The 18193-nt window shown below is 33.4% G+C and overlaps 1 protein-coding gene and 1 pseudogene across 2 annotated transcripts; both read left to right on the top strand.

The window, feature by feature from the left end:
* Window positions 1-18193, top strand: part of LOC128170701 (uncharacterized) — a 723116-nt pseudogene that overhangs the window by 343874 nt on the left and 361049 nt on the right.
* On the top strand, window positions 4759-13012 carry LOC128170739 (uncharacterized). Of its 2 annotated transcripts, XM_052836524.1 has the most exons (4): window positions 4759-4916; window positions 9715-9886; window positions 11885-11994; window positions 12069-13012. In XM_052836524.1, exons 1-4 carry the CDS (start codon window positions 4794-4796, stop codon window positions 12099-12101), a joined length of 438 nt encoding a protein of 145 aa, XP_052692484.1. In that variant the 5' UTR covers window positions 4759-4793; the 3' UTR covers window positions 12102-13012. The 2 variants fall into 2 exon arrangements, with proteins under 2 accessions (XP_052692484.1, XP_052692483.1); XM_052836523.1 differs by lacking the exon at window positions 11885-11994.

Genomic DNA, 18193 nt, shown 5'->3' with positions numbered 1-18193 from the left:
CATATACTGTCCCACACAATCACATACTTTAACACATACACCGTTACACACAGTCTGACACTTTAACACATATACTGTCACACACAATCACACACTTAAACACATATACCGTCACACACAATCACGCACTTTAACACATATACTGTCACACACAACCACACACTTTAACACATATACCGTCAAACACAATCACACACTTAAACACATATACTGTCACACACAATCACATACTTTAACACATATACCATTACACACAGTCAGACACTTTAACACATATACCGTCAAACACAATCACACACTTAAACACATATACCGTAACACACAACCACACACTTTAACACATATACCATTACACACAGTCACACACTTTAACACATATACTGTCACACACAATTACACACTTAAACACATATACAGTCACACACAGGGCGAAAAACCATCTTTAAGCAAGTCCTTAAAGGTGGCTTAAAGGTGACTTAAAGGAGCTTAAAGGCTATACAACCTTTAAGCCGCCTTTAAGTCACCTTTAAGCAAGTGCTTATAGGTCCTTAATGTCCAAACTTCTTTAAGCCACCTTTAAGCCACCTTTAAGCATCTTTAAGTGGCATTTACGCTCTCTTTACACTGCCTTTACACTGTCTTTAAGTGGCCTTTAAGTCAATATTGATCAAGCTGAACAATAAAAACATATATTAAATGCAAATTTAAAGCTCTTTTATAGAGATGGGAGGGGTTCATCCGAGTGATAATATAATTTCCAAGGAAGGGGGGGGGGTGTTCCAGGCGGTTTTAATCGTTGCTCCATTAAACACAGATCGCTGTCATCAGCACCGCTCCGATGGACACAATTTGCCGTTATAAAATTCTTTATAATTTTTGGGGGGTTTCAAAATTATTGCAGGGATGGGCGCAGTCTCTGTATCTTAATATGTGCATAAAACTAATTAAAGTATGTTTGTTTCCTATTATAAATTAATCGGTGAAAAAAATCTCTCTCTCTCTCTCTCTCTCTCTCTCTCTCTCTCTCTCTCTCTCTCTCTCTCTCTCTCTCTCTCTCTCTCTCTCTCTCTCTCTCTCTCTCTCTCTCTCTCTCTCTGTTCATCCGGTTATTTAACAAAATAAAGATAATGAACCAAAAAATGCATGATTTAATTTGATAATCGGTTTAAGGTTTGTATTTTTTTTTTCAATTTTCATTATTTCTAGGTCTAGATCTGCTAGATACATGTTAAAGATGAAAAGACTCTCAACTGCCTTTGTTATATCGGGCAGGATATTACTGCTTTGTTTGTCTAAACATAGTTTTGTTCGTTTGTGTATATCTAATTAGAGTCTATTGTTTGTCCAACTTAAGAAAACCCCTGGAACTAACACAGAATATACAAGATATACACAACAGGTGTGTCGTGTGCCCAGGTGCACGTCGGGGTTTCTAAAGGCGTTGAATCTTAGTATGTACGAGTATACGATAAGTCTAGTGAATAAAAGTTAATTCACATTTGTAATTCATTTTCAAAGTATTATTTCCTAGCTCTGGGTTTCAAAAATGTTACGTCTACAAATTAACGATACATGTATGTAAGAGTAAAATCTTGAGGCTAATTAATTAATGTACCGGTGATCATAAATAGGGGTTGATTATTCAAATATATGTATAAGGGTAAATATGTCAAATATACCCGGCCTGGCACATCATACAATTGTATGTACAAGTCATTTGCAATTGCCACATGCAGTAAATACGTCACCGGTAATTGGTAATTTTGTTTGTTATAGAATTGATAGTTTAAAAATCATGTACATACAATTACATGTAAATATTTAAACATATTGGAACGGCGCCGCGATCATGAAAACCGGGAAATTGCGGGAAATTGAACAAATACCCTAATAGTATCAATGCATTTAATAAAAGAAATGATTTCATTTTCTTTCTTACATTTTTATAGCTATAAATTAGATGAACGTATATCTACTCGGTTTAAATTTATTAACTAAGAAAGCCTACTATAGTGAACCTAACGGTTTCCATTTAGGTATAATATATTTTTGTTCACTGAAGACCAAGTTCCGTATTTCATTCTAAATACATGCATGCATGTAATTTATAAATTAGATATAATTGATTGTTACAAACTGAATGGTTTGTCAAAATCTTTTCAAGTAAACACATTCAATACAGTGATTCAATATCCACTGATATATAGGATATAAAAACGCTCATATATATGTAAGTTGCCGTGGCGCAGAGGAAGTGTGGTGAACCTAGTAAACTAAGGGTCCCGGGTTCAAATCTCACCATGGCCGTTTTTTTTTTTTTGTTTTTTTTTCATTTTTCTTTCTAGAACAAAAACCGTTTTAATACCTTTTCTTTCATAAAGTTAATACGTTTTGTTGGAAATTAAGCACAATATTGAAAAAAAAATTTTTAATGGCTTAAAGGTGGCTTAAAGGTGGCTTAAAGGTAGCTTAAAGGTGGCTTAAAGAAGTTTGGACATTAAGGACCTATAAGTTGTCCTTAAAGGTGGCTTAAAGGTGGCTTAAAGATAGTCTTTAAGCTGCCTTTAAGCCATCTTTACGCTTTCTTTAAGACACCTTTAAGCAACACATATAGCTTAAAGGTGGCTTAAAGATCGTCTTTAAGCTACCTTTAAACACCTTTAAGCTATCTTTAAGGAGGACTTAAAGATGTTCATTCATCCTGTGACACATAATCACACATTTTAACACATATACTGTAACACACAATCACACACTTTAACACATATACCGTCACACACAATCACGCACTTTAACACATATACTGTCACACACAACCACACACTTTAACACATATACTGTCACACACAATCACACACTTTAACACATATACTGTCACACACAACCACACACTTTAACACATATACTGTCACACACAATCACACACTTTAACACATATACTGTCACACACAACCACACACTTTAACACATATACTGTCACACACAACCACACACTTTAACACATATACCATTACACACAGTCACACACTTAAACACATATACAGTCACACATAATCACACATTTAAACACATATACTGTCACACACAATCACACACTTAAACACATATACTGTCACACACAATCACATACTTTAACACATATACCATTACACACAGTCACACACTTTAACACATATACTGTCGCACACAATCCCAAGTACACTTTAACACATATACTGTAACACACAACCACACACTTTAACACATATACTGTCACACACAATCACACACTTTAACACATATACTGTCCCACACAATCATATACTTTAACACATACACCGTTACACACAGTCTCACACTTTAACACATATACCATTACACACCTTAACACATACACCGTCACACACAACCACACACTTTAACACATATACTGTAACACACAACCACACACTTTAACACATACACCGTCACACACAATCACACACTTTAACACATATACCATTACACACAATCACACACTTTAACACATATACTGTCACACACAGTCACACACTTTAACACATATACCGTCACACACAATCACACACTCTAACACATATACCATTACACATAATCATGCATTTTAACTCATATACTGTCACAAACAATCACACATTTTAACACATATATACCGTTACACACAGTAGGACTGACGGCCCGGAGGTGCGGATCCATCCTTCCAAGTCAAGCAATGTTTTCTTATCCGCGGAGAAAGTCTTGAGTGGGGAGGATGGACAATTAGACGGAAGATGGGGCAGTTCAAAAATAGGTTGACCCAGTCAATATTTTCAAAAAGTTTATTTCAACATGTATAAATATATATTGAAAGAAGTAAACGTTATTGTAATTTGTGTAATTGTAACAAAATTGGTGATGAATTTCATGTTATATTAGAATGCAAGGCATTAAGTAAATTACGAAGTCAGTTTTTAGATACATATTACTGTTCTTCTCCTAACACTAAAAAGTTCTATGAAATCATGTCTTCAGTCGATTATGTCACATTAAGACAATTGTGTTTCTTTATTTCAAAAATTAATCATACTGTTCGTTCACCCCACTTACTTTCTTGAACTTTACAACTATATTGTATATATGTAAATATGTTTGTTCTTCTTATGTACCTCTTGTACCATTATATGGTGTTGAGTGTAATAAACTGAACTGAACTGAACTAAAAGCAAGCTCATGGTACTTCAAGAAAAGTTCCGCTAAAACACAAAAGTTCACGATTTGCAGTGAAAATATAACAAGTTTTCAAAAATTGAGATTCAGAAAATTGCAAGCACTTACTTCAGTGCGCAACTGGGCCATGCATGTAAATACTTATTTTGATAAACAGTCGTGTTAAATAAACTTCTTGGGTTTAAAAAACTTATTGGGTTTTGAGGGGTTTTTTTTCAAATGCGGAACTAGGTTTACTTTAATTAGAAAGTATACATGCATTTTCCCTGTAAGATGTTTCATGAATTCATCATAAATTAAAAGCAAATTTTTTTAATATCATCGAAAATCGCGGATGAACTAGCTTTCACCATTATCCTCTTTTTTCTGTTTTGTTTGTTTCTTTGTTTCTTTTTTCTTTCTTTTTTTTTTTTTGATTTATTTGTTTGTTTGTTTGTTTTTTGTGTCTTGTTTTAATTTAACGATTACCGCGATAAATTATGTTTAAAATCCGGTCAACCGCGCTGCCTGAGACAGGTTTTCACCTCCCGGAAATTACGTGACGAGTAGCGCCCCTTGGATCAGGTAAACAATTTTAAAAATCTGCAGTCATGGTGCGTTGTGGGGCGATCCTGCGACTTCTCATTTCGATTTATCTGGTTAATTATGTGAACGGACAGCTAATATCGGGGAACGTTTTACAAATTCTGCAGCGGACAACTGGATTTTCTAAGGTAAGGTGTTTTGTTTCAACCTCATACCTGTAAATAGGCCAAGGTGTGTAGATTTTTGTTTTCAAAATGCGGAAATGGCGCAGAGCGTTCAGTGAAAGTCTGTGTATGGAATAAGGCTTCCTAAACGACGGGGGTATAGCCTCTAACACGTTGAAAGAATTTCTAGGATACGTTTCATGCCATAACTACATATTATTTCTATTTATTTCTATTCCTTATTAGGGTCAAAAATGCATTTATTTCACCTGTGATTCATAAAGATAAAAATAGCAGCTAGGATATTGACATTCTCAGAGACAGGACTGCGAGGTTTATAAATTCCCATATATCTTATCAGTTTTATCAGCACTAGATATTTCCATAATTCAGGTTGTTGATAAGAAATAAGATATATCAAAACAATTAATACACAAGACAATTGCATATCAATTGATTGAAACACCCTATATAAACAATATCAAAATGATGTGATTGTGCAAGAAATGAAACATGAGCTAATTTAAACAAAGAAATACCGGTACTAGATATATACATATATATATATTGGTGATGTTTATTTTAATACACTGATTTTAAAGTGAATAAAAGCCAATTATTTAAAACATTTTTAGAATTTTATAAGATTGAATTAGAAGCGGTGTGGGGAGGGGCCATTGCACACTGCATCCTAGTTAAAACGCAGTATCAACACTTAAATACACAGTGTACAGACTGAAATAAACAGTGGCACAATGTGACCTTACTATGATAACTGACCTATCTAACCCTTTATCTAAGGACGAACATCTTTACATTGGTATAATTGTGATCCAGCCTCAGAAATCAAGTATACACTTGACATATAAACTGATCGATCCTTCACTCCCAAGCTGTGAAATAAACATTTTTTTGTTTTTGTTATAAGTGTGTTTGTCTCCTCACCTACTTATAATACTAATAAGCTTGATCCTTAGTTCTATGCAACAAGATAAGTGTAAAGCCCCCCCCCCCCCAATTTTTACTTCAAATTTTCTTCCTTAAATAGCTTGATTCCTCCTTTCATAAAATGTATTAATTAAGAGGTGTGTCAGAAACATATACAAATTTAAATAATTTTAAATGATATTGTGCTTCCTGATTATAATTCAGAGTTTTTAATTTTTTACCTCTAAACCCTGGTAGAAACAAAAAAAGAATTCAAATGAACCCCTGCTCCACCCCATTTTATGTAAAACCCTTGGATCAGCATGCAGTTTCACAAATGTATAAAGTATACTGCTCCACCCCATTTTATGTAAAATCTTTGGATCAGGAGTTAAAACGTACCACTGCTCCACACCATTTTATGTTAAACTTTTGGATCAGCCTGCAGTGTCATATTCATATGCGTATGTTCCTAATTATACGTGTATACCCGCAGCTATTCTATCAACAAGTTTTCTTCTATTAATCATGCGCTAATTGTTTAATTACAGGCCATCAATCAACTTTTACTGATTTATTTCAACTAATCCCTCACAGCGTTTCTTTTGAACTTGAGGTCATAGGCACATAGCAGATGACCAATGGAAACACTTGTTTTTTTGTTTAGAAGAACGGCCAGGAGGCATTTTTCATCTCGTAAATATGTCGCAAATTTGAGCGCGTAATTTGTAACGGGTCTCGACATTGTGCATGTCACATGTAGTTCATGCTCTAAATAGGACAGTGGCTGACCAATGGAAAACAATTATAAAATACCATTAGATGCATAACTAATCGATTTATCAGTTTCTGTACATTAAGAGTTAATTTCTTGAATTCATTTCAACTCATTCCATTATAAAAAATTTAATTAATATTAATTTTTAATTTTCATATTCTTACTTTAAGTCTGCAGAAGGACCAATTGCAGTGAACAAAATATATAGCCTTGATCAATGGATGGCACTGCCAATATATATATATATATATATATATATATATATATATATATATATATATATATATATATATATATATATATATATATATATATATATATATATAATAGCAGAATTGAATCCTATCTTATACAGTATATAATTATTTTGACTTCTTTGTAAATCAAGGGCTTCTGATCTGCAGTTCTCTTTTAAATTAAGGTGGTATATGGGACACTTCCATGTTGAGACATATTGTTTTAATGAAATAAACAATAAAACCAAGTGAAATTATAAAGTATATAGTTTTATATGTACGGTAGTTTTTTTCCCAATTTTGTCACCTATCAGCATAGCGCAATGGTTTAGAGGGTTAACTACGGAGCTGTGGGTTTGAGTTCGAATCCCACTGTGGGTTTTAATTACAATTTTTACCTCTCCAAACATTTTAAAAGCCAATTTTGGTTATAAATATTGTAAAATTTGAAAATTCTTAAGTGGTGAAAGTATTTCAATTATAATGTACTTTAATCCACATTAATATCGACAGATGTCCCATACCACCTTAAATGCTAACTGCAAACGGAAGGTCTCAAAACTGCTCCTCTCACAGGTATCTTAATGTGGTTCTCCTCATAAAAGTCTAAGACTTGTGTCCTGCTCCTCATAGTCTCCTCACAAACTGTGTGTGAGGACTGAGGAGCTAGAGGAACAGATCAGAGACTAATTACAGGTGTTTTTATTTGACTGAATTAATAATTTAACATACAGTTAAATGGATTCTTATACATTGAACATAACTGGTGTTACATTGAGTTGATACAATTAGTCACACAATATGGTACATGATAAAAGAGACAAAGGCTGCTGATGTATTACAGTAATTAATTACGTTACAGTCAGAGTATCAAATATTGATCATGTTGATGCTTATTTCTGCTCATACAATATGAAATATACAGGAGTTATTTAAAGTGGACTCCCTCTTGTTGAGCCAATATCATGTGTTATAATACAGTCATGTATTTATTTCAGTGGGTATATGGTAGGATAATGAAAACTATTTTTGTAAGAAAAAATATTGCCAAAGTTTGAAAGGCCATTGAAATTTAGTGTATGGATATTACTATGTAGACTGATAATTCGATTGTTATCTGTAGTCCAGATAAAGTTAAACTATTTTAAATCGGCAACTTTCGAAGCTAATTTAACTTTGTTTACATTCACATGCTTCGTTTATGAGTCAGAGATGTTTTACACACTTGTGTATTTCAATGGTGAACCTTGGATATTATATGTCTATTTTAAAATTTGGTTTAAATGCTTCTACAAAAAAATCTGAATTTGATCCTAAGTACAATGAGAAGTACCTCATAGTTATTGTACGACCACAGGGTCCGAAATAATAGAGTGTGGGAAATACTGCGATTATTGAATCAGACGGCCATGAAAATGGGCATAAACCGGCCATAAAAGACGGGAGATTGTCCGGTTTGATCTCTTTATGACGGAGCCGTTAGTGCATAGTGATTATAAGTAGTGATGGGAGAGAATAGTCTAGTGTATATGTACCAGCTCAAATATGGCCATCTGTGTTTAAATTTCTCAGGTGTATAATCAGACTATAAATAGTGAATCTAGCTGTCATGCAATATGCATGCATGCATCGATACAGTTTTAAATTTTCTTTACAATATATACCTAATATTTACATATTACGCAGAAGTTTACTGGTTTTGAAAGAGGGAAGTTGACATAATGGCCCCTGAGCCAAAATGCATGCTATCCAGCTAACATACACTTTAAAAAAAAAAGATATACCGGTATATAAAGAATGCAACGGCTTTTATAAAACATTTAAATACAAATTAGGCAGAAGTGTACTTGTTTTAAAAGAAGGAAGTTCAATATTGGCCCATGCATGAGTCAACATTCATGTTTATGTACATTAAAAAAAACCAAACGCATAGGCTTTTATGAAGCTTTTTAACCCACTTTCAAGATATTATCTTTTATTTTTTTCTCTCTGCATGAAAGTTAAGAATGAACTATCAACCCCCCCCCCCCATCACACACCTTCCCTTAATATATTAATATAAACCATTTGTTTAAGTGATCATTGGGGGAAGGGGGGGGGGTAACTCATAACTCTCTCGAAAGAATGTTTTTTTTTTAAATTAAAATATTAAGTCAAATCAAAACCCTTGTTATCATCATTATTTTTAATGTCAAAACCCAGGGGTTTTTTTTTGGGGGGGGGGGGAGGGGGGGGGGAGAGACTGGGAGAAATTGTGAAAGTGGAAAAATCTCCAATTAACAGAAAGAGAGAAGAAGAGTTAAAGGAGTGTTAAAATAAATGAGAGGTAGAGAAAAAATATTCTAAATATTCAAAATGATCAGAAATAATGTACAAGATTAGAAAGAATCTGAGGTACAAATGAGAGATCATGTCAATTGAATGCAGGGACTCCAGGGGAGGTGTGCATTTATTTGTTGTAAATGTGTATTAGAGAGAATTAGACAGATAGAGAGAAAGAAAAAGGAAGAGAGAGAACATACCCGGTAGTAAGGTCTCTAATTCTTGTGAACAATATAATCAAATGTGCTATTATTATATTGATAATCATGCAAATCAGATTTCCTCAAACCTAATCCCTAAATATTCCGTTACTACCTAATGTAAACTTTTTGTGAAAATGACATTCACACAGTCATCAGTGTCCCGTGGACCCAGTGGTGAGGGTGTAACTGTCCCAAGACACAGATTATTCTCTCTCAAAGTCATCTTTGCAAAATATTGAGAACCGCGGTGGTACATGTATCTGTATTTATGACTAGCAGTCGCAGCATCATCCCTAATTCTTGTTCAAGTCTCAACACGTACAACAATATTTTAATTTCTCTACTTTCGCTTTCAGTTTGCTCAGTTGGTGGTCCGGGCCCAGTTAACCCGCCTCTATGAATCTCCGACCTCACTCACGTTGTTTGCGTTTAATGACACCGCCTACAACAATTTGCCGTACAAAGAACGCAATGTCATCGATAGCTACACCGAGAAAGACCACGCGGACTACATCAAGTTCTGTACCAGTACGTATTTAAATATCGTAACTTTGAAATTCATTCTTGAGTGAGTTCAGGCTAAAGAAGTAATGAAACGTAGATCATAATCAAGAGTAACCTGTTGCAAATTTTGAACAAAAAAATAAGGTGTGCAAAAGAAGGCTGATATACATGGGTACTGATTTTTCTTGATAATACTTATTATGACATATGTTGAACTTGTGATATCATTAGGAGTGGAAGGATGCATCGTGATATTAATACTGCATTGGGATTCAAGGCCTTCGATTCATTTTGGACTTCATTTTTCGTTTATAGAAAAATAGTACACAAAATTTCAAATAGAACAAGCTCTTGGAATGATTACTGTTTCAATCAAATCCCGTGTGACATTTCTATCTATCTAAATTGGAGGTTGATGCAGTCAAATATTTTAAAAGTTTCCATGCAGTGCTTAATTCATGGAAAAGTTTATTCAAGACTGTTATTCATTTATTCAAATTAATTTAATTGAGGCCAGGGTTGTCTCCAAGACCCGGGAGGCGGGGAATTCCCCCACCTATAATGCCTTAATTACCCGGCTATTTTTTGCATTTCAAACACAATGTAGCTATAAGCAAAACCCCCAGACCCCCTTCTACTTTTTCATTTCCTCCTTCTACTTCAATTTTTAGAGACAACCCTGGAGGCAAATCATATTGACCTGTGAATAGAGCGTTTCATTCCTATATATCACAATGGTTAAATACCGTGAAGATAATATTTTCCACAAAACAGCCACCTCTTGATTCTTGGTTTTTAAGCAATTACAATATTTATCTAATTAGACATAATCTATTTTTAAATTAATGGATTTTTGGGCTTTATATTTTTGGTTTACATAATGAAAGCAGCCTTAACTCACTCACAACATTATACACAAACTTAGCATACTGTAAGTGTATTATATTTAGTGTGTACGATATTTGGGGGAATATGATTTTTCAACAAGGAGATGATTAAGCGCATTTCTGAATGTGCCTATTTATCTACTTATGTATTTTGAATTTGACAATGTACTTGATTTTAGCAGAGCCCGTTTTCCGCTAAAAAAAAAATTTTCGTGGAATTCGTGGGGACCTCTCGTCCATGAAATAACATCCTCCACGAATTGATAAATTAGGGTAATAAAGTCATATTTCCTTTTGTAGATATATTATAAGGAATACACAAAATTACTACGAACCTGTAAATTTTAAGACATCCACGAAAATTGGACCCCACGAAATTTAATTATTCCACAGTATTCATATTGCTGCTGCAAAGTAAATTCCAAAAACTCTGTGCAAATTAGTAATTCACAATGTCTTTGTAGATGATATACCGTATATCCATTTTTTTTTCATGTCACAAAATTTAGGAAAATTAGGAAAATCTGTAACAATTTTCATTTGCACCACTCATTTTTTTGCGATATAAAAAGTTTCTAATAGAAAATAATACTGGATATAATTTCTGCGTAATGCAATATTTGCGATTCAGTAGGGGTCGCAAAAATTAGACCATCGCAAAAATTACCGGATATAGGGTATTTGATAATGTCCATATACTATTAGATATTGGAAAATGTCTGCTATTATACGTATATATGGGACATTGTCTATATAGCTTAGAATTAGGACAATATCATTGTCCTTATATATATATATATATATATATATATATATATATATATATATATATATATATATATATATATATATATATATATCCTTTCTTTATTCAGACAATGTCAGTTAAGATAAATACAGAGCATTTATAGTCCATATAGTTATATTATTTAATATTTAACTATGTGCGCTGTAGGCTAAATGATAGATAATAGCTTTATACCTGTATACGGAATACTGGAAAAAAATTGTTTGCGTAGAAACCACTGTATATTTATAAACAGCTCAAAATGCATGAAATAATCAGGAACTATAGGCTCAATATTGGACGGTTAATGTCAGGAGATTTTCGCCTCATCTTTCGTGTGGTTTTCAGTCCCCGGAAATCGTCTACAAACCAGTGCGATCCTGGACAACCAATACGTGCGAAGCAGCGATGCGAACGGTGACCGCCTCTTTTTCAATCGCATCCAACGGCTGGACACGGTGAGTGGACGTTTTATTTTTTACTTGTACTCGGACCAGTTTAGTGGGCAGAGTGTCGTATTTGAATTTTTCAGTATACGGAACCCGCCTCACTTCAGGTGAAATGAGGGACAATTTGCAATTGCGAAGCATGGACTCCAACGGTGACAAGTTATTTATAAATCGTAAATACAGATCGTTCACAGTAAGTCCCAGGCGTTGTTTACTTATTCTGCATGAGGTGGGGACTTCCATATATAGTTTTTTGTCTGCTCTTTGATGCAACACACACTATTTACGCATTCAATTAATTGATGCATTTCGAGCACTTAGGCCATTTATGAAAAATTGTTTGTGTACCCTCTGCTAGCTTTATCACTGTTTAAACTTCAAGCAGAAAGATAGTAAATATTGGGTTGTTTTTTTTTTTAAGTTGAATAATCATAATATCATTTCGTTCAGAAGCCATTTCATTCAGGTAGAAAATTGATAATCAGCAAACAATTTGTATCTTAACACAATAAATGTCAAAAAAATTTATTAAATTGTATACATAAAAGGGTACTTTTCAAGCAAACAATTTTTTATAGATGGCCTTTTCTGGCCATAGGAACTATTTTGTTATATATCTAGCAACTTTGGTTGTCTTAAAAGATAAGTTGTTTTCTGTTACTAATGAAAATCTATTAGGACTAATTTAATTCAATCTCTTTAGATATATATACTCTGTCCACGGTTTTTTTCTCCAGCACTCTTGGTTTGATGTTTAGATTCCTAAATACTTCTGTCTTAAAACAGTTGTACTTTGATTCCTTGTAATGAAAAAAAAGTTACTTCCTCGAAACAAACGCAGCTAGCTTTTTCTGACTTAGTTGAACAAATCTTAAAAATCTTTGGGGATTTTTGAATTGCCTGAAACATGTGAAATGTACATTTAATTGATTTAGACATTGCATCCTCTAAAATTGTTCCCAGTTTTTATAATGTTCACATCAACATGAATAGAAAGATTAATATATCTCTTTGTTTAGTGGCCAGCATTGCTTGAAATGTACCAAGATCTTTGATACTAATGTACTAATGGAGATAATTGATACTTATTAACGTACTAGCTGAGATCTCTCTGTCATCTGTAGTTAGCTGCTAACCTTATAGAGAACCTGTCTTATCCTGATTACCGTAATCCAACTTTTATTCACAGCCAAACATTTTCGCAAGTTTGTCAAAGAGCTTAAATTCATTGTCACGCATAACGGTTGCAGAAAACATGTATTTATCGTATGGTTTTTGTCAAAACACAAGATTAAATAATTAAGGTTTGTTTGTGAAATTCAGTCGCAGAAAACCGGTTTATTTTAAATTAGAGGAACCATGAAATTAAGTCGTTGCGAATTAAAGCTGGTTTACACTGTAGCTGCAGATCTGTGAGCTCCCAGTCAAAAATAAAGTCAGATATTTGTAAAAAATGTTTCGGGAAACTATATATTGGTCACTGTAGATTCTCAATTAAAAAAAAGGAATTAATTTCCACGTAAAATCGCAAGAGGCAATCCACGCAAATTTTAAGATCACGCTTTTATTTTTTAGATTTTTTTTTATTTATAGGAAATTTTAACCAAAAATTGGTGATCGCGATTTTATATTTTCGTGGTTTGATACAAAACAGTGAAATCTCGGAATTATAAGGAATTTACAGTAATAAGTCTAAACTATAAAAGTAATTGTAATTGGAAGAGACTGTAGCCGAGACTTTGGTTTGTCAACCCAAAATTTCTCCATATAGCTAAAGATCTGCAGCTAGTATTGTTACTGTATACAAAACAATTAAGTCAATGGATCCCCCTGGGTCACCATATTGACAATACTGGAAATTACTCCACAGAGCCTCTAGCCTGACCATTTACTGGACTAGCTCCAACGTCGGAAACTCTGAAATGTCAGATAATTGTTGTTTGGATATTTCAATGTTTGTGGAAATGATCTTTTTGTTGCGATATTTGTTTGATTTGTTTGTTCACTAGCCTTTGTTTGTTGTTTGTTTGTATTGCTAACACTCAGTGTTGTTTTTGAATGAGTTAATTGTTTGTACTGTTAGTTTGTAATTAATTTCTGATTAATTTGCTATTTTTGGGATCACTTTTACAGAGCACAAACAATAATTATATTTTTGGTATTATTTTCATTAAATAGAACAAAAATCTCCAAAATTGACTTAATTGTGCAAAAAAAGTGATAGCTAGATTTATCTTTTTAAGCAAAATGTACAAGGTTACAAATAATCATAATCCAATTAATCCCTTATGTATATGCATGTGATTTATATTATAATATGCATACATGTATATATTAATAAATTTTTATATAGTTTTACATTGATTTAAATTTGAAAAAAAAAAAATATTGCATGGTTTAATTTTAGTTTAAAATTTGCATGCTGACAATTATAATGCTCTCTGTAAAGATTATAGATGATTCAATATCAGCCTTTCACTGTTTGCAAAAACTGATAATGCTGTTATAAATTTAAGGCTTAAGGTAAGGTTTGCGGCTTGCATTTTTTAGAGGTTGTACCAAAGTTACATACCATTTTGTTCACTATACTAAAGTCTTTTTTCTCATGAAATTCAAATGAATTTTGCCCGTCCCGTTTTATAACTACAAAAGGTCAAAGTTCATGATTTCCAATTTTCATTTTGATGAAATGTAAACAATTTCGTGAAAATATGTACATTTTATATGTGACTATTATGGGGGTTATTTATGCTTAAAATGTTTGAAAATATCACTATTAATATCATGATTCACTTTTATTAATTTCTGAAGAACTATCTAAAAAAAGAATAAAATGCAACAAAAGTCTTAATTTTGGACTACTATTATGTAAACGAAAACATCTTATTTGAAACCTTTCCAAGTCCACCGATTTCAGGAAAAACGTATCTTAGAATATGTGTAATCTGATGTTTCTAAAACACTATTCAAAACCATATGATGCGGATTTCGTTTTCGTGGAAATTGATAAAATGCTTGTGTCCTCTTATTTTTTCATTGAAACAAAAAAAACCCACGAAATAAAAAAACTGAAATCAATTATGACGTCATATAAATTTTGACGTCATAACTGAAATAAAGGGTAGTTGGTGTTACGCCACAATGAAAATGTGTGAGTCATCTCCTTGTAACCGCAAACCTTACCTTAAATCATCGCAAAACTACTTTGACCTTGAGTATATCTTAAGATCTATGTTACGTTTATTGACAACAATGTTAAATATTATATTTGATGCATTTTTGTGACGTCATATATACCTTGTAATCACGGGACTGGCGAATTCTAATGTTGCAAATGATCTATTTAAATCGCATTGGCGCAGGTGATTAATGACATTAACTCATAAATATTTTAATGAAAGAGATTGTTGAAACATTCCACAAAATCATTAAAATAGTGCACATGTTACTATTTAAAAGCGATTTACAAAAAATAAGGGTCAACCGTAGGTTTCCCAAGCACGATTAACATTGGTACTTATATTCTCTACCAATTTTATGTAAAATATTCTGAAATTGTGTTGATCTTTCACCTGCGCCCAGCTAGTTTTTACATGCATTAAAATTTCTTCATGCAGTTGTTTACACGAAGCAGGGATAGTCTCCAAACCACTAGTTTATAAATAGTCTTTTGCTTAAAACGAAGCTTTGAAACTGCCGATTATTTGATACTGGTTTTGAATATGAATGAATTCTGTACGTCTAGCATTTAACGACAGCATCTATGTACAGGAAACATACGGTTTTATACTGGTTTGATATAATCACTTTTAACGTTAAGATACATTCCCTGAGAACTATCGACAGGAATGCAGATCGTGACGTCAAAGTTAATTATGACGTCATATCGTATGAAGTACAGATAAGGGATTTCTACACATCGCTGTAAATTCAATCGGGAAGCCTTCATGTTTCTCTCCATGGCCTTCGTAGTTCCGTTCCAGTTGATACTGCAATCGTGGGGGAGGTGTTGATTTGGAATTAAGAGAAAAAGTACATGTGCGACAGGATTTCAATCTTGTTGAAAAGTTTTCTATTTTTCTAGAAAATGTCCTGATCATAGATGAATGACCTGAAAGATCATTAGATGGGAAATAGCAACAACTAAAATACTTATATATTTAAGGAATGAATTTAAAATTTATTAGTTTTATACGATATAAAATGGTTTGGGGCAGTTTACGCTTTATAAACCGCGAAGCGGTTTATAAAAAAGCGTAAACTGCCCCAAACCATTTTATATCGTATAAAACTAATAAATTTTAAATTCATTCCTTATAATTTAATTTTCAACAACAAAAGATTCAAAGTTTTATGTTTATTTCGTACATTACAACATTAAATTTAAAATTAACCGCGCAAGAATACGTCATTCTATAGTAACGGATTGACCTAAATTTCGAAGCGGAGAAAGACGGCCATGTTTGTTTGGAATGTAAACATGGTAAACGATCACAGAACGAGATGTGTTGGATTAATCTACTTAGAAGTGAAATTAAACACACACTGGTGAAAGGCAGAATTCGCTATAAACCCCGAGGAGAAGATAGATGATTGAAAAGCATTTGGGATCTCTACAGATGTCGTTGAGCTGTAACTGAGAATTCACATTCATTGCCATTGGGAGGTTTACTAACGGCGTGGTTGGCTGAAATTGGGTCGCTTGTTTCGTTTTGAGGAACTACCAAATTTGATAAAGCTTTACTCATGGAAGCCTTTTGGTAAGTAGAACAATCTCTACTATAACTTCTCACTGAAGATTCATTTTTATGGCCACTCATATGCATAATGTGTCGAACCTCAAAACCTGCGTCGTTCATTCCTTGGATTGAGGTTGCACGTAGGCTATGTGCAGTGTAAGTTTTACTGCATTTTGCATTTTTACAAATGTCGGCCATGAACCGAGTGAATTGGTATTTTTTTATCGGAACATCTGTGTACCAACTTTCCTCAGTTGTTGGAGATTTAAGCGCTTCCTTTGAACATCTGTTAAATAAAAATGCTGCCTTAGGGTCCAACTTCGAGAGGTAGAGTTTCAAAGAGGCGACTGGACATTTTGCCCCAGCAGAAGGTACCTCATACATTCTTTTCTCTATTGGGTTTTCATATGCATCAATTCCTCCTTGCCAATTTTTCTGTTTCGTTTCATGTGACAAAGCAACATATTCCTATTTATTTTCATCAACATGAAATTCAAATGAATCAGTTTTTAGTTGTTCATGAAATTCTAACCCCCGGCTAATAAATTGAATTGCAATAAGTAACCAGATTCGAAATCTTAAAGAGATTGGTGTTGGTTCCCCGAAAACATAGGCAGATATTTTGTCTAGGTCCTGTTTAGGAATGATTTCTTTGTGTTTGATTGGTCGTGAGAGGCCATCTTGTAGGTTTTTCTTTAGTTTTCCATCTAAAACATTGTTACTTTCTCTAAATTCTCGGTCACGTACGATATCAAATTGTCGTCCAAAATCATGAATGTGACGGTTTAATGCTGATCTTATGCTTTTGAATGTATTGTTATGATATTCGGACGCTTGTAGTTTGGTCATAGATTGAGATCTTTTTTCATTTGGCCTTGGTGCAGCCTCTGCATAGAACTTTTCAAGATGGCTATTGAGCTCAGGTGCAGAAATTGAATGAAAGTTGGTTGGCTGCCCAATAGCCTCAACACTCCATTCTGTTAATAAATTTGAAATTTTTGTTTTGAACATATCAAATTATTTATCATGCTTATTTACATGTACATAAATCCAGATAGCTTAATGTTAAAGCAACCATGCATTTTGTGTGGGGAATTTGGGTTCAAGTCCCAATCTGGATGTACAAAATGTAAGTAATGATGACTTGATATTTTCAATTTTAGCATTTCATTAAATATTGAAATCATAAATTTACCTTGAAACAAATTTAATCCCCACTTAGTGTTAGATTTTGTGGCTTTTGACTGTCTTCTTTCTTTAAGATCCTGAATTTCTGCATCACTGACAGATTTAAATCTCTTGCTATAGGATGGCTCTTGCAACATTGTTTCTTCTGTTTTTATAGGGCTTAAAACCCTCTCAAGCTCCTCCTCTGCTTCATTTGTTGATGTTGAGACATCAAATTCACCATCCAGTAATTGGTGCAGTGTGTCCCAATCAATATCTATAATCTCTATAGTCTCCCCTAC

Source organism: Crassostrea angulata, chromosome 2 (assembly GCF_025612915.1).
Source record: "Crassostrea angulata isolate pt1a10 chromosome 2, ASM2561291v2, whole genome shotgun sequence".
Lineage (NCBI taxonomy): Eukaryota > Metazoa > Mollusca > Bivalvia > Ostreida > Ostreidae > Magallana > Magallana angulata.
This window is presented reverse-complemented; position numbering and strand designations above follow the sequence as displayed.